Source organism: Taurulus bubalis (genome assembly GCF_910589615.1).
Source record: "Taurulus bubalis genome assembly, chromosome: 1".
Lineage (NCBI taxonomy): Eukaryota > Metazoa > Chordata > Actinopteri > Perciformes > Cottidae > Taurulus > Taurulus bubalis.
In genome coordinates this window covers 36,919,128-36,943,541 of record NC_136589.1, presented here as the reverse complement: position 1 = coordinate 36,943,541, position 24,414 = coordinate 36,919,128, and the positions used below count along the sequence as shown (strand labels likewise).

Here is a 24,414-nt window from a genome sequence, read left to right as displayed (position 1 = left end):
GATATTTTAAGTCTCAGGAGAAAGGTGAGGGGAAATGTATTTTTTCATCCACAGACACAAATGTGTGTTTTGCCTTCAAACCTTCTTTTTCTCAGTGTAGTTTCTGAAGCCAGACAAGTCTAACATTAATAAAAGCATCTTGTGTTGCAAAACCTCTTCCTGTGTATGAATTAATCATTCTCTGCTTCTAGTGTGGGTTACACAGTAAGAGGAGCTCATGCTTTTGATTTATCATGGTTTATGGCCGAACCAGCGATATCACATTCTTCCATACTGAGTATTAGTGATGGTGAGATGAAGCTTCCTCAAGCATTGAAGCTTTCCATCCAATTGCCCAGTCAGAGGATCGGTGTTTCGAGCCTCGGCCCCGCTAGTCCATGTTGATGTGTCCAATTTTGTTAAAGTAAAAATAAGACCTTTTCCACAGTGCTGGGCTTTTTGAGACTATTTCGCCTGCTTTATAAAATACCCTTTCACAGGCACACATGAAGCTAGTACAGAGAGGAAGGGGGGAAATCCATTGAGTTTCGCTGCCTCTTATATTTCAAATCGCACGGCAAACCCACGAACCATTTTCTGAATCAGTCACGTGGTACGGCCGGCTCACGAGGCTTCGAACGTCACCGCATACGTCATCGACACAAGCCTCGATACGCGCTTCACCAAAATCTACCTGGATTACTCGACTCGCGCATCGAAGCCTCGACACGAAAGGACACATTACTACTGAGTATTGGTTTGTTAAAATAACATTTTATGAATTTGTATGTTAATTTATCAACACTTATTTACACAATACATTCACAACGGGTACAAAACGGCATCTTGATAATCAAATATATTAGAAACAAATCCTGCTTCTTGTATTCAGGTATAATTGGCAAATGGCTTACACATTGCAATGTAATGACTTAACTGGATTTATAAGTGAGGATCTTCATTGAGTGGCAAAGAAGCAGCATCACAGCAAAACAGTGAAAACTATGGTAACTCCAACATTTCTCCTCCAGTCCAACTCTCTGGGAACAAACTGGTCCATGCTGTTACCGCCCAGCTGAGCTCCAGCTATCTCTTGTCCTGTGGTGCGTACAGGAAGATGGCGCTGTAGGTGGATAGGATCTCCCTGGCCCCGGTGGTGGCCAGCTGGCCTCCGGTCCTCACCAGGCCCACGCGGTCTCCTTTCCTCAGGGGCAGGATCAGACTGAAGGACACCGAGCCTCCGCAGCCGCAGTCGCCGCCGGCTGAGCCCCCGTGCTGACCGGCCGCCGGCCCCGCCGAGCTCTGCAGCCTCTGGACGCTGCGGTTGGACACGGACAGGACTGCCTCCACACGGTCGCCCTGCTTAGCGGTCAGCAGTCCCGAAATCAGGTATCGGCCGTCCTGAGGTACGGTGAGGATCCCTGAGGAGGAGAGAAAGGGAACGAGCGGGTAGGATCAACGACTAGTCACATGTTCACTCGTGATGCTGCGCCTACTGTGGGTCCTGTTTCCATAGCCCATTAGGTTTGAGGATAGATTACAAGTAAAATAAATCTTTAAATTAAATTAATAGTGAGGTGCGAACAGTTCTTGTATTGTGTAATAATTCCACCAAATCCTAAAGTGCCTTTCAATGGAAGAGACAGAATCCACCTACTTCATTCTGTATAAAAATGTATTTAAAAGTTTGTGTTTAGTTTGCGGTACCACAAACTAAATATGGATTGTTCAAACCCTCAGGCTTTTGTTTTCCCAACCCATCTGTGCATCTTCTTATGCTACTGTATATCTCTTCTTTTGACTTGTTTTTGTTTTATTTCATGCACAAAATAAAGAACATGAGCAAATAGATATTATTTTAATTTGAAGGGCGGAGCCCTAACAATAAACCAAAGAAACCACAAACGTTGAAGACTGGGAAAAACAAGCTGGTGTTACTGTGCAACTTGAATGTTTGTTTGCACGACCATAATGCAATGGCAAAAGTTCATGCAGCGCACATATTAAATCTGTTGTTAATGTACCTGTGTGGGGATTGTAGTGAGCTCCGTCATTGACTAGAACTCTGTTGAAGCGGATGAAGCCAAAATCTCCAGAGAGCGGCTGCTGTGTGAGGCCAGCAGAGAAGGAGAAGGGATCTGCGCTGATGTCGGCAGGAGCTGGAACAATAACGTGTGATCATATACTAAGTCGATCGGTGTCTCATTTCAAAGATAAACTACATTTCTCACTTGGACATAACTTGACGCCTTCACAAATCCTTATAGTTGAGCAAATTATTTGTTTTTCTTTATCGATGCAGTTACTAAAATTGAACGAGCTTCTTTTACCTGGAGATTCAACTGGAGCGCCATACATCGGGTTCCAGGGCATCTTCGCTGCTACGGGAACTACAAGGTACAGAGGAAGAAAGTGTTAATTGTGTATTCATAATAATAATGCATTTAATTTTTAACGCACTTTTCTTTCAAAAGAATCTCAGAGTGCCACAAAGCCAATATATAGTAAAGCAAATAAAAACCTAGTTAAAACATAGTTGTTACTACAGTCACAGCTGTGAGCTCAAGGGTTGACGCATTGATTTTAGATGTTTCATTATATATGAGTTTCTAATATGTTTAAAAACAAAATACAGAATAAACTTATGAAGTGTGGGCTTTTCTTGGTTTGTAAGAAGTAGGTCTTTGTTTCAGTGACTATATTATCTACTTCAGTAATTGTCTCTACGACGTCACCAAAGGTAACACCATGCTGCCCGGGGTCAAACTTTCTGCTAAGTGCCTTCAGATGAACTAAAATCCTTCCACAGTCCGCCCACATCTCCTTAAACTAAACGCATCCAGCTCCCACTCCCTCGCACTCTCGGGCCACAAATTATTCAAAGCTTTTCCAGTGTATTTGTTTTCTTTTGACACTGGTGTAGTTGAATGGCGAAGCCTGCAGATGCATGTGTTGTAACTAAATAATGAACTTCTATAGCACCTTGACGGCTGGTTGATTGAGGCTTGAAAGACACGGGCTGCACGGGAGGATAACCTGCAAAAGAAACGGATGACAAACACATCATGTTTTATCATCATCTGAAAAGAGGAGTTAGTGAACGCTCTTGCCAGAGGCCGTCGTTTGGTTTTCCATCTGCACATTGTGGGATCGTTTCCCAGAGAAGGTTGTAATCTGCATTATTTTAGTTTTCCAAGTGACTTTTCGCATGAGTATGATGATGTTTTAGCTGTTAAAGGACAATGGGATCTATAAGTAGATTCAGGCGTTCAGTTTCCTCAGAGCCTTGATATGGATATAAATCTAGAGATATTTGTGCTGTTGCAGTTCCAAATGAGACCAATAATCATAAAACAGACGGACAACAAACCAATCTCAAGGATTTACAACCCTGTAATGACGATGTGAAAACATACCCTTCAATGGTGCAAAGTAATTAAAAGATTTTACTGCTTTTTATTAAAGCCTGAAGAGTTGCATGAATTTTGAATGCAGAGTTTGATTATCGGGTTAAGAATCTCGACTAACATGGATTTATAGGACATATTTCAAAACGGTTCCCTATTACTTTACTGCCAAAACATGCCATGGGGAGGATATTTCCTCTAATCATCCTATATATATGCAGTATTATTAATTCAACCCAGAACTGGCTTTATGGCGATCTGTTGTCTCTTAAATCCTATTTGAGTTGGCCTCAGTTTAAAGCCTCTGAAGTACAGCATTCCTATGTGTGGATGACAAAAGAAAACAGAGTCCATGGATAATTAAACTTATGTTCTGGGTTCCATGTGTGAAATGAAAATGGCTGAAAAGAACAAAACGGAGCCAAGCTCAAAGTGTGTCAATGCTAATGTGGTTTGGATGAGTAGATCTAAAATAAATGGCAATTGACAGCACTTCTGAAAAGAAGAACATGCATGTAATATGTCACACGTGTAGTAATGCTCGCTCAGCCTTGTTCTCCATGATGCCAGAATTATGAGAAGGTGTCATAAAATGTTCTTCTTGTGATGACAGTTTCATTCATACGAGTCGACTCTGTGCATCCAAATCTGGATTAACGCTTTAGATTTCAACATGGGTAACAAAGATCACTGGTGTCTGTACTTTATATTCACTGAGTGAGTAGTTTATTAGATGAATGGGCTACATTACATTTTATCATTGTAATGTCTCGTGTGCAGTAGTTTCAAATTGTAACATTTTAAATTGTAATTTGTATTTGTTTTCACAATCTGCACGTGTTCTATTTTATTTGTTGGTGTGCCAGTCATCTGTAAATGACATTAAACTGTATTAAGGCTGCTATACAAATACAGTTTGATTGACTTTGTCAACTTGTACATACCAAGAGGTACCTAGTATGTATATATCATTTGTATTTGTGACTATAATTACCAAATCAGGTTTTTGTGCCATAAATCCACGGTGTTCACACAGTTTTACAACACTTAACAAAAACATCCAAATTAGAGCCGCAGTGTGACGGCGATCATCCCCATCAGCACGTCTCACCTGGTGCTCCAGCGAATCCTTTGACGGGCGTGCTGGACGAGTCCTCAGAGCCTCTCCGCACAGTGACCCTGCGGCTGTACCCTGGAGGCCCCGCCTCGCCCGTCTCCACCACCGGCCTTACGGGAACCCCCGGGGGAGGGGCGTGGCCTGTCTGCCGAGGACTGGACGGCTGGCTCGGCGGACTGACCTTAATCGTGTGCATGTTGGGCTGCAGAGGTTGGCTGGGATTGTGCGGCTGCCTCGGGCTGGATGGCAGCGGTGGGAGGATGAGAGGGATGTGGATTTGTTGGATTCTGGTTCTGGTGGAATCTGGAAAAGAAGCGGACCAATCTGGTCTTAAGGTCGTCACACTGCGGCTCATTCCTTAGAAAGAAAAAGAAAAAGACAGACAGTGGGAAGATTGTAAATAAATCAAATTACAGTTCCCTTTCTGACCAAGTCATAGGCGTTGCCATCTGGTCACGACAGCTGAAAGTTATGGAGAATTTTCTCTGCACAAGCCTCCAAAGGACTTTTTTTGCTTATAAATCTCACTTCCTCTCTCAGATTCAGACCACATCCCTCCCTTCTCTTGTGAATTCTTTTTTTAACGGCTTGAATTCTGTTGACAGGCCAAATTAGACCTGGCTTTCAGTGGACCCCTGAGCTTTCTTTCTTTCTTTTTTCAACCGGTTCCATTATCACCGTTCATAAAAGCAGGCGGTCGGTGTGAGTTTTAGGCAACGAGAACCATCTGAACGGAAACTAGCTGACTGCTCTCCAGACCCCCTGAGGGCACAGACATCAGCTCGGCCTCTGAGGTGGGCATATTGACGCTGTGAGAGTGTCCTGAGGACAAATAACTAGAAATAATTGCAGTACCTGTTTTGTGTCAGCTCCGTCTCACAACCAGGTGTCAGGAAGATTGTGACGAGCTGTATTTAAGATTCAGTGAAGGGGATAAAGCGTATTTGAGCGTTCAAAAACGTTCCTGAGCATTGTTTTACTGCCATTTCCGCTTCACCTTCATACTATCTTGAATAGGTAAAACCAGGCATTTCTAAGAGATATACGTTTGATAAATCGCAACTTCACTTTATGCATGTGTTATTGAAAACATATACACATTTTTAACATTCTATAAATGAGAGAAAATAAATGTATTTAGGTGGAATTAATGTGCTCTTTCATTTTGTTTTCTCTCATCAGTTAAACAGAATGCACGCTAGCTTTTCATGTTATATTAAACATAAGTAGGCTAATAATCTGATTCTACTGGTCAGCTGTTAGATGAGCAGCTGTCGTAAGAGTAGGTCAAAAGATGCTGAAGCAAGAACGAACAGCTGATAGCCCATCAGCTGGTACAAGTGCCTCTTCCAAAATTGGCTTTGCCGTTTTATGAGCTATGAAATACATTTAACCACTTTGTTGGCCGTTCAAGGATAATGTCTCGTGTATTTCAGTGAGAAATACTTAATGTAAACGTAACAGTGTTCTATTACAAGGGAACTGCACTGGTTACTTGGGTACAAACTAATCTTAAGAGCCACTTAAAAGCTTTCAACCACACCTCATTAGCAGACGGAGTTCTGCTCTAACTACATCTGATGATGACGAACACAAAATAGAGTTGATAGCTCTGGAGAAAAGCTGCTTTGTGAACCTTGAAGGGACAGTTCACCCTAAAATCTAAATATGTTTTTCTTCTATTTACCTGTAGTGATTTTTAGCAATCTAGATTGTTTCGGTGTGAGTTGCCATAGTTTTGGAGATATCGGGCATAGAGATGTCTGCCTTCTCTCCAATATGATGGGACTATATGACACTTGGCTTATGGGGCTCAAAGCGTGAAACAAATACATTTAAAAAACTCGACAGCAATGTCTCTTTCTAGAAATCATAACTTGATTATTCAAGATAATCCACAGATCTTGTTGTGAGCAGTTGCATGTAGAGAACTATGGTTGACAGTAAATAGCTCCTATTTTTTGGGGCGCTTTGAGCAGTGTCATCTCGTTCCATTATATTAGAGAGAAGGCTGACTATGAAGGTAGATTTGCGTCTTTATTACGCAAACAAAAAAACATGTTTTGATAGCAAATGTATCGTTTGAAACTAGAATTTCTGGCTACAATTAAAACAATCTATATCTCTGAAACTAGGATTCTCACACCAAAACAGTCGAGGCAGATAAATCATGAATGAACATTCACGCTCAAACCCACAAGGTACCATTAAATCACTTGTGAGCTTGAACGATGAATCACCTGAAGTCAACTGTATATCCAGTCTTGTACTGAGGAAAAGCGATCAATCTGAGTACCTGAGAGCAATGGTATTACATAAAAGTCTGCCTGTTACTCCGGATTATAAAATCCACTCACACTTATCAAATAAAACATCAGCAAGCATCTCAACTCCTCCTCCTCCTTACTGCAAGTGATACCACAAGCTACTCAGAAACCACATGTATAATCAAAAACAAATTAAACCCAGCAATCATGTTGCATTGCGATAATCAGAAATCACTTCCTCATTTCCTCCCCGTGCCTCCTTCAGGACTGAGTGCATATTTCCCATGAGCTCTCAGCCTGTGTCTCACTAAGGGGGCAACCACAAAGTTGAGCAAAAAAAAAAAAACACAGACTGGCGTACACATATAAACACCAGTGCTGGTGCAACCAAGAAGAGCATCAGCAAAAGCAGATGTTATTGCTCACAAGCAGATTGAGACAACCCGAAGGGAGGAATGCTGCAGTGCACAGATTCGTGTGACGGTGCGTGAGTGTTCAAAAGTGTCTGAAAGCGTCGAGCAATATTGCAGCAGACAAGCTGATCATGCGATGGAAAATAGTGTCAAGGGGCACAGCGCAGGGAGGGGTGGTTACGCATTACAACTACGCATCCCTTTCACTCTGACCGTACATTTTTCTCTTCTTGCGATGCACATGGACACAATTTCATCCAGTTTTCTCCAGTGGTATTAATGATGAGAGGTTCACATTGTGCACTGCATTGGCAGACCTCAGGGACTCTCACTGGGTATCTGTGTCCATTCTCCTGTGAAGACTTCCAGATGGGCTCATTGGTCAGAGATGGAAACACCTCACGTCGGGGCTGCACAGATCTCTGTGGGGAAACTGTTGCAGTCAAAGCGTGCCCCCCCACCCTCAAAATTCTGCTGCACACTAAATATATACAGTGTGTGTGTGTTTGTGGTGTCAAGTTAAATTTTTCATTCTTTCCCAGCAGACACCCTTTGACTTCAAAAAGCCTTTGATATCTTGTTTTTCTTGTATTCCTTCATCACGTTAGACAGTTAATCTAATCGTACTGCCTGTCTCTCCTCTATGAAGTCAGAATGATCAATTGCAAAGCATTGATCCATGAAATCAAAGCCTTCAATTTATCCCTGCTTTAATAAAACAGTTTTTTCTTCTTCTTTTCGCCTCGCCTGTCAATAGAAACACTCACAGGACAGCGTGGATGGAGAAGAGGAAAAGAAGGAAGAAACTGGACAGAAGGAGAGAGCGATGATCGAGTAAAGGGAGAGTAGTTCAGAGATAAGAGAGGTAGAAATAAACAGGGAAGGGATTTGAGCGAGCCTGGGATCCCCTCCAAAAAAAAAGGAGGAAAAAAACATCTTAAGTATCGTAATGAAAAAAACAAGAAAGTTGATTAGTCACCGTCTAAATGAGAAGCAGCAAGCTCAAGCTCTTCCCAAATTTCTAAATTTCCTAATAACCTATACATCAAACAGTCTGCTTCCTTTAAGACACAAAAGCTTCATCACGTCTAATTTCAGAGTCACTTTGATACTCCTGCGCTATTCAGAGTCACTGCTGCTGAACTTCGACTCCCTATTGGAAAAGAAAACTGCCAGAAAAACACACACACACACACACACACACACACACACACACACACACACACACACACACACACACACACACACACACACACACACACACACACACAAGCCGTAGCAGCAGACATTTGCTTCAGCAGCTGCTGTGGGCAAAGCAGTGCCAACATTTTGCAACCAAAGTCACACAATTCCATTCAGCAGTCACATTGAGTAAAGGCAAAGCTATTGCAGTTAATTTTTCAGTTCTGCTATTACAACATCTCATCTGTTCCCGGCCTCCTCGGGGTCTTCATATGACTGAGGAAACATTTCAGCGGGCTCTCCACCACCACCACCACCACACCCATAGAGCTGGGATTTTTCATGAAAATGTTTTATCTCCATTTAGACTATTTATCTCCTTCCCATATTTGAGGAAAACATACAATCCTCATGCCGCACAGTCCAACTCCCTCTCTAGTGGGATACAGACTATGAGCACAGAGAGGGAGACATTTTGGGGAACACACTTATTCACTTTCATGCCGAGAGTTAAAAGAGGAGAATGAAACCTCTCGCATGTCTGTTCAGTAAATATGAAGCTACCACCAGCGACAAGCTAACGTAGCTTAGCACAAAGACTTGTAAGCAGGAAACGGCTCGCCTTGCTGTGCCCAAAGTAACCAAATCTGCCCACTAGCACTCTGAAGCTCACCAAAATTAAGTATCTTGTTTGTTTAATCTGTAACATTATGTTGGTAGGAGGATTTAGTTTCCTTTAGACACAGCCAGGCTAGCGTTTCCCCTCTGTTTCCAGCCTTTAAGCAAAGCTAAGTTAGCCAGCTCCTGGCAGTAGCTTTACGTGTAGCAAACGGAAATATGAGTTGTATCAATCTTCTAAACTGATGATCTGCAAGACAGTAATTATACGTATTTCCCAGGCCGCAACCTTTGCATCTGAAAAGTGAAGCCAATGCAGAACTAACAATGTTTACCCTTACACAGTGTGTTTTTATTTTATGAAAGTTAACTTTAACATTTCGGTCACCTGACAATATCTTCTTCAATGTTCATTTTTACAAGGTGACGCAGCCAAAAACCAAGATAAAGACGGACAAAATGCCGAACCCGAGGCTTCAAAACCGTAGTTCACAAACCAATGGGTAACATGATGGTGACTACATATATACAGTCTGTTGTGTTTCCCAAAAGTTAAAACTTTAAATATGCTCTCTCATATATATATATATATATATAAAAGCTAGATACAGGGATTAGGGATAAACAACTAATTAAGAGGCCCTGACAATTTGTTACAGTACGCACAGCCCTGTCTGAGTTAATGCTGGGCAGCGGTACAGTGTACTGTTACGTCTACAGTAATGAAATCAAATATCACAGTTTGGAATTAACTGCCCATATTTGGCAAAGAGTGAACTGGAATAGGACATGCCTTCATTCTCTCAGTGTGTCTCCACCACAACCACTAATCCAGCCGCCCTCCTTTTCTCCTCAGGTCCCTATCATACCATTGTTTTGGATGGTTTGAGAGAGGGAGGCACCGGTGATGGGGCCCCAGTCATGACATCACAGCTGAGGGTAGTCGAAGCATCTGGTCCTGGGTGTGGAGCCCTGCTTCTCCCCTCTCCATCAAGACTGGCTCCAGCAGTGAGTCAGGGCCCTTAATGAGGACCAGACTCTGCACATCAGGCTGAGGTCACCCTACGGGAATCTCTGGAGGTTGGTACGTGTACATGTGTCAGGAGAATGAGAGGGAGGGGTGGGGGGTGGTGGGGTGTATTGTGTATGAGCATGTGTGTGTGTTTAATTGTGTACTGACAAACTGGGAATTGAGATTGAGGTCTACAGTTCTGTGGTATGACTAAAAAAAAGCAACATCATGGTCTAAGAAAAAAGACCTCGCAGCTCAACGTGCACGCATCAGTCTGCTCGGGTGTTCTGACATTTATATGAGGGAGCACTGAGGCACGAAACAGTACGAGTAAATCATCAGAGTCGTTAGGAGGGGCTGACCTCAGCTACTAAAAATGTAATTCCTTATATAAAAACGTGGGAATTCTTAGGGCAACATGGCTCTAAGTCACAGGAAGTTTCCAATGTGGGCCTCTGCCTGTTGGTGCCGGGACATATTGAATGACATATTCAAGGCGAGCACGGGAGGCCCAGTGAACCCGTGTCCTCCCTCTCCGGGAAATACCCTGCGGCCATTCATGGGATCTGATCCTTCCCACCAAGCCTCCATGTAAGCCAAGCAAGCAAAATGCATTATATGGAGGATTATCTTCAGGAAAAGTTTGTGTTTACACAGATGTTAATCACACTTGATAAACTCATCTGGTGGAAATTAGGCAGGAAGCTACAAAGGAGTGTGTATATTTAGTCATTTCAGTGCCTGCCTGCGCTAATAGGAGAATCCATAGAGGTTTTGAGTCGTGAAACTGTGCCATAATGTAGAACTAATTACTGTCACACAGTAAACTGAAATGTAATAGGTAAAAGTAAGAATTGTGCTCATTTGCTTTCTTGCTGGGAGTGAAATGAAATTCAATATGAAGTTCTAGACAGCCCCAAGTTAGTTTAGCTTAGTATAAAGACTGGAATTTGGGGGGAAAAGAGCTAGCATGTCTCCAAAATGTATTTATAATGGCGAGCACATAACACGTTTTGAAGCCTTAAGTTTGGAATTTTAGGCTTCGCTATCTCAGCTTTTTGCCAGCATAAGTGACAAGAGAGGGTGGAGCTACGTACAACTGAATGGTGAATAAGACAACAAAAGCAAATAAGCTTATTTGTCAAAATGTTGAACTTTTCCTTTAAATTCACTAATGATGCAAAGCCTGAAACATGGTGCAGGTAGTCAGTTTCATTTTACATTCTCATGAAATACTCTTCTTCTTGCAGCGTGCATGCAGTTTACTCTTTGTCATTGTCGTGAACTTAAGCAGCGCTCTGCTCTCTCACTATGCCGCCATGCCTGCTGCCACTCTGGGCACCTGCTGTCCCGTGCTGCCCCACCTGGAGGCTCTGGGTCTACATTCCCCTTGGTTGGAAGACATTTCCTCCACCTCCTGAAGCTATGTAGTGATAAAGCCTCTGAATATTGGCTCCAAAGAAATATTGATAAATATAACCACACAATGACAAATGATCATTTCCTTCATGCAAACATTACCACAGATAGCCAATGATGTCATCAAACCGTCACGAAACCACAAAACTCACCTGACTCTTTGGCGGCGACGTCTTTCAAGACATGTTTGGCCATCGCAGACAGCTGCGCCTGGAACCTCTGCTGGGAATTCTGCAGGGCGACGATGTCCGCACCGTGATTTCCACAGGTGACGTTCATCCTGTTCACACAGTCCCGCAGACCACCAACATGTCTCTCCAGTCCCTCTTTCAGCTCTTTGATGGTGTCAGAAACCCCATCTAACTTCCCGCACACCTTTTCAAGCCTGGACACACGTCCATCCACAGCAGAAATGCCATCAGAAACACCCTGCGTGTTCTGTTTACTCAGTTCCGATGACACCTGCCTACTGAGCGTATCAAGCCTGGTCTTCAGCTCTTCCACGCTGTGTCTGGTGTCCTCTGCCTGGCTTCCGGGTACTGCGATCCCTGATGCCCAGTTGTCCCGTGCTGGACTCCCAAAGCCGCTCTGCTCTGCGCGGCAACATGTTGAGTTTATCGTGTGCATATCCTGGTTGTATTTGCTTATGGAGTCACTTAACCCGGTAACAGCACCAGACAGACCAAGCACATTATCTTGGAGATTAATCAATCCCTTCTGGGAGTCATCCATTATCTTCGCATGTCTCTCATTTACGACTGACTGTCGACCAACCAGATCTCCCAGTTGCCTGAGCTTGTCCCCGTTGGCATTGACATCTGTGTGGAGAACGTCCAAATCATTCCTATACCGACTCAGGTCCTTCAAAATGGTTTCTAGGCCTTTAGGTGTGGACGAGGAACTCAATGCACCGACACTAATTCCTGAGCCTGAACATCCTGCAGAGCACAACTCTCCAACAGCATTGACCTTATCATCCAAACCTTGGAGGAGGAACTTATTGTTGTTGACTTCTGTCTGGATGGAATCCATGGATTCACCAAACATCCCAGGGAAGGAGCTGTTGCTCATTTCCACCAGCATGTTCGTAAACTGGTCCTCCATGTTGTTCAGACGCTCCTCCAGAAGCTGCCGGAGTGCCGCCACTTCGAGCGAGATCGTTTGGGTCAGCTTCTCTTCGACATAGAAACAGTGAGTCTCAGCGTTTCGCTCCGTGACGTTAATACGACCCTCCAGCTCTTCAATCATCAGGTTGAAATCATTGTCCTCTTGAGGTGCAGACAGGTGCGCCAGCTCGTTGTCAATGCGTACATTCAGGATGCGGTGAGCCTCTGCAATGCGGTCAATCTCACGCCACAGGTCTTTGTGGTCACTACGCTCCTCTTCCGCTTTGGATGGATCAGTCTGCCTTTGAGTTCGTATCGGTCCATCTGCTGCAGCCATGTCCAGACGTAGTGCCCGGATCTCCTTTCTCAGATCAGCCTCCTTGGTATGCACCAGCTTGGTCAGGCCGACCAAACCTTGATCGCGACTGTCTTCACAGGTCTTGATCTTGTCGTTGCATGAGCTTTGCAGCTTGGCCATCTGTTCCTCCACATTCTGGTCCAGCGCCTTCTTCAGCTTCTCAAATTTTCCATCAACATAAGTCTGTATAACATCGAACTCCGCTATGGCTGGAGTCTGAGATTGAGAGGCATCCATCAGGACGCGGATCTGCCCCTCATGACTTGTCATGGTTCCTCTGAGGTCTTCCAGAGCTTCGTCCTTGCTTTTCAGTTCAATGTTGATATCATCCAACCGGGTCACTATTGTTTCTATAGCATTGTCTCCAGCAATCCCACCTCTGGTAGCCTGATGACCATCCAGCACTGCAGGGCTCTCCTCTGTGCCCGCAGCCGTAGCACTGTCTGGTGGACGCATGTTGTTGAGAAGTGTCACCAGTATCTTCTTGGTATCTTCCTGCAGATCTGTGCGGAGGTTGGCAGTTAACCCTGTCATAGCAGACTGGAGATCCAGGACTGTCTGAGACAAGCGCTGAACTTCCCCTTCGAGAAGACGCACTTTATCTGTCCCACCATGCCTCATCTCATGGTGCCCTGTCTCTCTCCGCTCTGGCCCTATGATCAGAAAATAAATTATTAGATTATTCTTATTGACATTCTCTCCTGTTTTAAGGTAAATACACTACGGTAGCTTAAAATTGTTGTTTCGTGGTACTTAATTACATCTGGAAATACATCGAAATTTTGCAGAAAAACAAAGATAAATAGAAATTGTGTCTTACTCTGTGTGTGTCTGGTTGTATATCCATGATTTGGTTGGAGGTAAGGCTGTATTCCCTGAACAGTTTGTCGGTCTAGGGCTGGTTTTAAATCTTTACAGTCCAGACCGTGGTAACCAGGACAGCATCTCCACTCCAACTCTGTAAGCGTCTTGAAGGCAATCTTGTACGTAGGTCGAAACCGATTTTGGTATCTGTAAAACAGGGCAGATTAACCAATTTTTATAAATCTCTAACAAGATCAAATCCAGACCATTTATGGGATGCTATTCTACATCTCTGCCATTCCAAAAAAAAAAGAAACTGTTCCAATACCGTGTATTTCTTTTGGGATCTGTTAACTCCTGCAATCACCAAAAGATCTGCCTTTCGGAACACTTTTTGAGCTTCTCTACTTTACCCCATTACATGAACATTTCAACTGTATAGCCAAGGACAACAGTTTCCAAAGAAACAATAGATGACATCGCCTCCCTGAAGGCAGGGGTCATGTCATGCAGAACATCTGGAAAGTTGATGACTGATACAATAATCTTTGCACATTTCCTAACTGACACCCTCACTGATAACACTGTTCTAGAAGAAAGGAAACTACAGTCCTTGGCATCAGAGCTGTTGTCCACTATGTGTGCTTAAAGTCACAATGAAACCGAGCTTTAAGCGCCTTTAGCTTCAGTGAAATGGAATATTTATGTCTTGATATTTTTGGTTGAATATAGACGGTACAAGTTTACGTAAGCCCACCTCATATTTTGTTTTACTGGAAGAAAAGATGATTGTATTTTGTTATAAAAATACAAAGAAATGTATGTTTCGTCATCTTTTGGCATACATTGTTAAATAAGTGCACAATATGACCCAGGATGTGATCTAAAAGGGTAAAAAAGGGATTTTTCTTTTCATTTCAACTTTAAATCGAATCTGCACATGAGATAAAGCCAATATATTATGTGATCGCTGAGAAATGGAAAAATCCAGAGGTGTCTCTTCTCACTGCCAGCTCTTCGTGCTTGAAGCAGAAACTTGGAAACCTTTTCCCGTGACCTAAGAATGATCTGTTTCCAGGAATCTTTTCCACCACGCAGTGGCTCTTGTGGATGTGTTTGGATCACAAAGCTCAACAAAAGATAGCATGTGTGGTTTCACAACTAAGAATGATTCACAAGGCTAAATGTATTAAATTGCAACACAACATGTTCCAGTAAATAATCTGTTGCTGATCACTTACTGGTGTAGATACTCCCATTTACAAAACATAATTACTCCATCAGAGGAACTGATCTTTTCTATAAGTTATTACTATGTTTTCAGTTTCAGATTTTCCTGATAAATAACTCATGCACTGCTCACAACTGTGTTTCTGCAGCTCCTGAATACAATGTGGATGAGATTCCTTTTGATCTGGTTTCCAAATGAATAGAAGAAAAAATAATACATATTTTTCCTCTTAGCTGCAGGGACTTTTATCAATCTAGATTGTTTTGATGTGAGTTTCCTAGTTTGAGAGGTATCAGCCCTATGGCTGTCTTTTCTCCAATATTATAAAACTGCAATCTGCCTGTGGTGCTCGAAGCGCCCAAAAATAAATTAGAAAAACTCCAGCGATCATGGCCCTGTTACTCGAGATAATCCACAGACCTCGTTGAGAACAGTTTCATGTCGAAACATATGGTTGAAAGAAAATAGCAGTAGTGCAGGAGGGTTGTTCAAAGGTGGAGTGTGTCCGTCCACAGGTGATCGCTGGTTGCTATTGTCTGTTAACACTATAGTGTGTAACTTGGAAGCTTATTTCAGGTAACCAGTTGAACTGCTTATAGAGAGAGTTATTGTGCTCATTAGCTTTACTCTCCATTTCCTGTTCAAGCCTTTGCCTTTTCAGTGGGCTTTTTAACTTGCTATAAAATGCTGTGCTTATTTCTGCCTCCAGGTCTCCCTCAAGAGAAACATTTTGTCTCGGATCTCCAGTCTATCTCATACATCTTGAACATGCACCCTCGACCCCATGGCCCCGTCCCCCGGATGCTCACGTCACTTGTTGCTGGCAGTCGGTCTGGTAGTCTGGGCAGGGGGCCACTACGGGCTCCTGGAAGCTCTCCACACTCCCCTGCACGGCGCAGCTCACGTTCCTGCGCACCACATAGGCACACCAGTTCCTGAGGAGAGAGGCAGAAATAAATAAGATGCATTTAGCAAGAACTGTCAGAAAACATTTTTTGGAGGAGTACTGTGCAAATAGAATATGAGTTATGGCGTTTTGAGCGATTTTAGATCATAATAAAACATACAAATGCGGCTCTTATAGCTTTACTGAGCTCTCCCTAACACTTTTTTTGTTTTTGTTTATCTGTAAGAGTTGCACATGAACTAATGGCCTCCTTTAAACGAGAGACTGGAGTGATCCACAGCCATTCCAGCGTTTATCTAAATGTTATCGCCTTTTAGCAAACTCGAGCCAAATTTAGCCACGGGCTGATATAAGCACAGTGGATGTTAACAGCCCACAGATGACCATAAGAGGCTAAATCTTCACCGGTCTGAGGTCAGTCCGATTAACGAGCAATTTGGACTTTATCGCGTTTTTATTGGCAATTGCGCAACAAAGCCACGCAGCTTTAACCTCCAGGAAAAGTTGGATTATTAAAGAAACGCCCGCGCTGAATTTGTTGTTATGACTTTCTCAACAAAAAAAACAAAAACAGAATAGTCTAACTGGTTGTCCACATAAGTATAAAGACCCGTACCTGTTTCTGTGTCTCTGTACCACTCCAGTGTAAGCAGACCCTTGGAACAAGCCGTAAGAGGAGGGAGCCCCGTAAGTGAACTGAAAGTTCAAAAACAGCGTGAAAACCGTCCATCGCCAGTCCATCTCTCCACTCCTGCACTTCATACTAAACAAACGCCTTCAAATAAATACTCCTAACACTGAAAAAGAGACTACTCTGTTATTATCATGCACGACGTTCCCAGAAACCACAGTCAGATTGCCCCCAGTGACTGATGAAACTCCAAGTTTGGGGAAGTCCACATTCACTGCAACTCCCTTGGAATGACGTTTGGGGCCAACACCCTTCTCCCAAAAACTCCCCCTAACCTTTAAACAAAAAAAGAAAGGGCATTTCTTTGTGGTAATGTTTGACTTTAATCGAGTTATGCTTATAAGTCAGTAATTAATGTGGTAGAGGATGCTGCCTTCAGAGAGGATTTGGGAATTGATTACTTCTTTATCTGCCAACAGCCAGTAATTCACACCTCACTGATGAGCTTGACTGGATAATGTCTTTTGGATGCAGCCTCCTGAGTTGAAAGAGGTGTGTGTAGTGTTGATGATATTCATGCCGAGGGATAACAGTCTTGATTTGCATTCTGCTCTGTTGCTGAATAGGGATATGGGAGGTATATATATATATATATATATATATATATATATATATATATATATATATATATATATATATATATATATATATATATTGTGCAGTCTGTTCTTTTTTGACCTGAGAAATAACTTTTTTTTCAAAGCCTAACTGAACAATTTGCTGAGCAACATCTGAATGTGAAGGGAGACAGAAAGTAGCACATTAGTTACACAAGAGCTTCAATTCACAGCACTCAAGGCAGGAATTTATTGTCTGTGCTTTAGAGCTGTGTGACAGTGAGAGAAGGAGGGGAGAGTTCTCAAGCACACAGTAGAGCTGAGGAAATTATCTTGGTAAGATGGCCTTAAGCCATTTTTCTCCAGTTCCCCCACGTTGTGGGCATACCGGATGACTTTCTCCCGATCAGATTTACTCTGTCAGTTAACGTAACAAGACTTTATAGATAAATACGGGGGGGGGGGGGAATCAGAGGGGATGCTGTAAAGCATTATGGGAGAAGGAGATGTATAAACACACATGTGGACCCTCCTCCAAAAGAAACTCCATTTCACCATTGAACAAGCTTTATCTGAACTGGTGTCAGACCAGAGATAACCCTTCCCAAAATAAGCCTGCACTGTTTCCTCAGGCAGCGTGCATTGATGGCCGGCCAAATGAGAGATGCTGGAATTGGTTATAGAAGTGAATGATGTCTACTGGGATTTGATTTTCAAGTGTTTTATCAACATGAGCATCAGATAAACTTGACACTTCATTAATACAAGCCATACCTCCCACCCACAGGATCCTTTAAGGAGATTAGGGACAATTCCATGGATTTCCTTTTGTTCATTTCCTCTCACTTCGTTATATTTACACATAATTCTCATATTATACATTCTGCAAACCTAGACGTCTGCGGGCTATTCATAAGGCCAAAATTGGTTGTTAATGGGGTTATTGGGAGCCAGATCTGTGAGCGTAAACGGCTGCTTGTTTAGTCACCAGAAGAGGGCAGCACAGCAGCAGTAAAGAAAGCAACAAAAAAAAAAAAACTGTCTCTTGTAGTCATGGCAATTCCTTTCCAAAATTGTTGGAGTGAGAAAAGGACATTTCATTACTGAGGCAGTATGAGCGCCCAAAATTCTACAGCTCCATCACCTTGCCATGTTCTGCTCATGTCAATTATATGTGTTATGGCACCCTGAATTCATCCTCCCTTATGATAAGCACAGCACATTTAATTAGAATCATGTTATCTCTCAGGCTAAATCAACATCACCCAAACTCTATTTCTGTCATTATTTGTCACTGGAACCATTGCAATTATTATTTTGTGATTATTGTCACCAGTGTGGAAAATCACCAGCAAAGCCACCCGATCTGTTTTCAGTGCTCTTCACTGCAGCTGGATTCAAGCTCCTCGCTCTTTACTTCCACTGTACTTATTTTCCATGATGACATGACGCCTGTGGCACCTGCTCAATTTAAAAATAGACATCAACTTCACATATGCCCTGATATTTATGCAGAATAGGGAGTAAGATGAGTCATGGCTGAAGGAAAATACCCAGCAATATCTTTCAGTTTAACAAAAAAAACTCCCTTTGATTTCTGCCATAAATCCAGGGGACATTTCCTCATTTCACCTCTGTGGGATCGATTTTTTTTCTTCTTTTTTTCTTTCTCGACTTTGCAGAAGTTGGAGGATTGAGTGAAATTGGAATAGCCTGCACTGAACCAGGGTGGGTCCTTTGCCGAACACAATGCATTTGTCATTGAGACATGAACTTTGCAAGGCCACCCCCCACCAAGACTGCTTTTGAATCCAATGTGCTCCCCCTGAAGCAGTGACGCTGATCTTTATGTTAACTTATGTGCAGGTGCCTTGAGGTAGGGGCGTTCAAGGTTGCTATTGACGCAAAATAAAGGAGGTCTTTTAAAAGGATCTGTTTCTGTGTTTCAAGAGTCATTAAGCTACACATTTCCCGGTACACTCGGCTTCATATCATGTGGATCAAACCGAATTCAGCCATCGCTAGCTGTTCATGTGGGTGCACTGAGGATTTTTGTCGGTATTGTGGCTTCCTTACAGTAAACATGCTCTTGTAAACTCACCGGGAAAAATAAACCTGGCTTTTTGACTGCGCTGCACTTACACTTGATGAGTCAGTGGGGGAACCAAGGCGCGCACACACTGCCCACACACAGGTAGATTTCAAAGTGGGGTCAAGGGGCTGCCTACGGGTGCTGTGGTGGGATTGTGACTTCAGTTTCACCTCTCCCTCCTTTAGTTCCACAGACTGAAAGAGATGAGTATGAGACGTGGTGTTTTGATCACATATTCCACTTTATTCAGTCATTGCAAGAAGTTGAGCTGAAGTGAAAAAAATAATCGACGGCCCATGGCCTAAATTATCGTCGACACATTTAGGATTCCTGTCTATCACTCCTGGTGTGACGCTTCTGAAATTGTTTGTCCCTTTTAGATACTATACTATACTATACTATGCTATAGGAACACACACATACTCATAGCATTTCATAGCACGGTGAAGCAGCTAAAGACTCCTTGGTCTCATTTCATGCTGTTACGCCCACTCACAGAGGCTTTTTGTGTTAGGCGTAAGAAAAGCAGAAATGATGATACCTCAGAGAATAGACCCCACCAGATTGTCTTCAACCATTATTTCGGATTTATCTCTCTACACTCCCCCGTCTCTCCTTCTCATTTATTTCGCCTTCCCACAGAAAAAAAAAAGTCTTGACAGAGACTGACTTGTAGTGCTGTCGCTTTGTAATAGCCGACTGATCGAAAATAGCACCCTAATTAGTCGACCTTTCCATTATGGGTGACACTTGCTTAGTCGGATTTATCTTACTAGGTCATTAATTGGCATAACACTGTGAATGACCTCCTCTGGATCAGATTGGAGATTGAATTTATCTTCTTTTTTTTAAGTAAAAAAAAGCACAACGGGAATGATTCACTACACTGTCATGATCAGAACATAAGATTAAGAGAAAGTTCAAAGAAATGTCGTGGCCAGAGACAGATGGGGAGACAGGCTTGGAGACAAAGGGCGAGTGAGATTTGCTATCGTTGTGGATGTACACAAATAACACACCAAACCTCCCACTCACTCAAAACTACCCCCCACACTCTCCCCCATTGAGTCTCTCACATGCACACACACATGGGCCTGTGCGTGTAGACACACAGCAGATTAGAGCTGATTTATTGGTTGTAAAATGTTAATATAGCTATAAGCCCCCGCTCATGAATTGTTAATTAAGGCCGCGACAGACTCGTCACCTAAAATGTTAATGAGGTGAGATTGTGTCGGGTCTGAGAGGTCTCGGTGCACTACTGAGCAAATACAACAGATGAGCTGCATCCACAAGACCCACACACGCTTTAATAAGAAACGGGGCACCTGAGATGGGTCGTGCCCATTGGGCCATAGAGTAATTAAATTAAGGAATGTGTGTGAATTAACCGTTAGATAGTGAAATTGAGGGATGGATGTAATCCATTTTTATCCCCCAGCCTACATCTGTTCCGTCTTGTTCAAACTGATGGAAAAAAGAACTCCTACCTTTATATTTAAGATGAGATATAAAACTTTATGATAATAGTGCATGTTATTTATTCTTAAATCATTATTAATGAGGTGTTCAGCACTGAGAGACGAGTAGTACAGACTTCCTGTAGCGTTCTGTGGGGCAACTTGTGGTATTATTGGTCATGCACGGTAGCTTGAACACCAAAGAATGAGGTTTCACCGCCACTTTAATGATAATGGGACTTTTATTTTAGCAACTTTAATGAAAAAAAAAGAAGGGAAAAAAAACTCTGCTTTGACTTGCCACAGTGGAAAAAGCTCATGCAGTGACATTAACGACCGCTCGTTTCCATGCAGGTGTGCATGAGCCGGTTAATTATGAATTAAATACACCTGTGCTCGAAAAGTCCAAGTGCCTGCTGAGAGGGAAGTCTAGTTACCTGGTAATAATTAATGTTGTGGCTGGTCCAGCTAGAGCTGTTTTGAACTACTTATCAGGATACTTATCATCATCATACGGGGTTACGATTTAATCCTTGGAGTGACTGATCTTACTTCTTGGCATTTTATGCTTTCATTCTGTTTATTTGTAACCATAATGTTATTACAGTATTGTACTGCTCATTTTTTAAATGGTGTGCAGCCCAAATTTGAGAGTGTTTTGTACCTCAAAATCACGATCACATTTATTTCACACACTTCTCTAGCAGCTTCAGCAATGTTTCCACTCAAAGCATTGGGACTGTGTGACTCCTTGCTGCTTTCGCTTTACTCAAAAAAAAATCTAAACTGCTGAGCTCACTCAGCTTCCCTCAGTGGCAGCATTAGGCTTTCATCATGTACTGATGGGTGGATTTGTGTGATGTGTGTGAGTGAATGATTTGCTGCATAGCTGACATGTCCTTGGCTGTTACTGCCTATCAGGTGGATGGTTGTGTTTGAACCTATCCAACTCCATTCACCAGATATAGTATAATTTCCCACAGTAGTTGAATTTGAAGGCTCTTTGTTGGGGAAATGGCCACATGCTGGCTGCTGATGGCCGAAGTCTGACATAAGATCAGCGCACACTACTGGTAGTATGCACAGGTGTATGTACATCAGTGGTGGGCCGCCACAAAGTAATCGCTATTTTATAATTGCGTGCCGAACAGCATCCCGTCATTTATGCATACGATATCAGACAGCGGGTCTAGGTAAAAAATGCACGGCCCGCCACTGAAGTACATGTATGATAACAACGGACAATAGCTCTCTCAATATTCTTACTTTTGTGTGATTAACATAATTAGAAAAAGCAACACCTTTCATAACCCTTAATACAACATATTATTTCACCATTCGAACAGAGAGCTGCAGGTATGAAGCGTTTTTCTAGGCCGACCCCGGAAGTGAGCTTCAAGCTAGTTCCCTCGACAAATAGCTAATGGGATTTTGGATTGTTGCAGAAAAAAAGTTCTGTGACAAACAAAAGCTTAAGATAATCTTCACAAATTTACACCACATTTATGATTTTTTTGGGGGAGCGTGAATGCAATCAGCAGAAGAGAAGACAACTCTTAAATTGATAAATTATTTATAATCCTTCTAAAAGTAGGTGATGCACTATATTTTCCCATTGCCAGATGAGTCTAATATTGGCTTTGTCTTTTTTCTGGTGTGTGTCAAGTCACAAACTGGAAGATAAGGTTAGTAGACAGTAAAAATGTTACGTGTATTTCTTTTTTTTTTAAATGTATATCTTGTATTTATTCCGTCTCTTTTTCAAACTTTCAAACCAGAGTAAGAGAAAGACGGGTTTTGATGAGTTTTCATATGTTTGTTAATATGTAATGTGTTTTACAATGAGGCAAAATCAATGTTTCTTTCAATGCAGCTTTGAGGAGCGCATGTAACGGCTCCTTTTTTTTAACAAACTCAGCGATGGGTTTATTTCAACAATACTGTATTTAAGAAGTGGACCTAGTCACCGTCCACCCATTGGTTTGTGGAGAGCCGTTTGGAAGCCTTGAGTTTTCCATTTCTGGCAATCATTATCTTAGTTTTTGGCAGTTGCCAACTTTTTTTTGGCAAATAGGGTGGAGCAAGAGGGTGGCGCTAAGTACAACAGAGGGTTTTTTTCGGCAACTAAAATGTTGCAAATAACTTTCACAGTAAAATCAAATCTTTCTCTTGGTCATTATTCATCAATCAAAGAAGCACTTTATTAGTCAATCTCAACTTTCCACGTGTCATCCCTTTTAGATTTTCCCCTTTCATTTCATTTTAAAACGTCGTAATCTTTCTATTCACTCCTGTGTCAAGCAGTCGCCTCCATTGTAACATCATTTAGTCAAGGACTACTCTGAATCAGATATAAGTGATGTAACCCTCTTTTGTTGTTGAATAAACACTTCCCCGTCTGTGCTTTCTTTGTGTGCAAAGTGTGAAGAAAGAAGTAACCCTGAGCCTTGGCTTGAATGCCTCAGCGTTTGTTGGATAAGGATACAGGTTTCCAAAAATCTGACGCACTTTTTCAAGTTTCATTTCACCTCAAACTTTAGTGTGTACGTTGTTGCTACGATATGAAACTAAATCATTCTGAGTGACATCAGAAGAGTATTTATCTCCAACTCAATGCCGCAGTATGACTCTTCTTTTGTGTCCAGTGATGGGGTCATGGGGGGTGATGTCAGCATGATGTCAGAAGGGACCTGTATCTCGATGAGTTCAATCACCACTCCCTTTTTACTGTACATATTCCGTCAGTATCCCTACTCTTCATCCCACATGTAGCACACCCCCGTTGTGTGCAGTGTTTCACTCTGAGCCAAAGCACGCAGCAGGGATTCACACAAAAGTAGTCATCTCTTTAAAAAAAAACTACGAGTTCTCTGTTCTTCGGTAAGACACGGAGTGAAGAGAAGAAGGGGGTGGGGGAGTAATGCAGATCACCAATGGTCTCTTATCCATATTGGTGTGAATGTAATTGATTTCCCGCTGTGAGGAATCTGTCTCTCAGAATCACAGAACAAACGCTGACTGAATAGTTGCAAGGGCAGAGACAATCTGTGCTTTATCTCACAGCTCTGTCTATATCCGTTTTATCCCTGTCAAATGCACAGTATAGCAGCATAGCACACATGGCCGTGTTATGTCTATCATGGCTTCGTTACAGCTGTCCTTTTGGAGAAACTTTTGTGTAAATAATTGATGTTTATTGGGACATCAATAAACATGAATCAGTTAAGTGATAACATCCCATATGCCAGCATTTATAGCCTATTGCGAGCTATTTGCAGTAGGAAAACAGGAACACACGTACAGAATAATATCAATTACCATGTTACAATACAAATACTTAACAATAATAAACACTTTTTAGAAAATATTTGATCACAACTGAATCAAGTAGTTTTAACTTGAGTTTAATAGGTCCATATCCTGGTTAAACCTGATTTGCATGTTAGGAGTTCCACGTATTGATCCCCCGAACATAAAAGGTTGTCTATTCAAAAGGTGGTCTACAATACAGACCGTGTAAAGCTGATCCTGGATCTGCAATGATGAATCAGTATTTGCGGAGTAAAAGTCGGACTGGTGGCTTTGATATTGAACAGGTTACACACAAAGTCAATGAAAAGACCTGATTGAACACAGGTAGACGCAAAATTGTGCCGGGTTGAGCGTTTGAGGCGAACGGTGCAACTCTAATTACGTGAAAATGTGGAATTTGCCTAATTTGCGTGACTCTGTGTCGCCATAGCTCTATGATACCTCATATTAATAGAGACCGGAGATGTGTATATGTATGTGCA

General features: G+C 42.4%; 1 protein-coding gene across 1 annotated transcript; it reads right to left on the bottom strand.

Annotated features, from left to right (window-relative positions):
* Window positions 1–733: 733 nt before the first annotated feature.
* On the bottom strand, window positions 734–16,582 carry emilin2a (elastin microfibril interfacer 2a; the record flags this gene model as incomplete). The annotated part of the gene is made up of 9 exons (XM_079219313.1): window positions 734–1,400; window positions 2,004–2,138; window positions 2,310–2,369; window positions 2,962–3,015; window positions 4,498–4,847; window positions 11,563–13,531; window positions 13,699–13,889; window positions 15,723–15,848; window positions 16,437–16,582. The coding sequence occupies 9 exons, from the start codon at window positions 16,580–16,582 to the stop codon at window positions 1,066–1,068; spliced, it is 3,366 nt and encodes a 1,121-aa protein (XP_079075439.1). The 3' UTR covers window positions 734–1,065.
* Window positions 16,583–24,414: the final 7,832 nt, after the last annotated feature.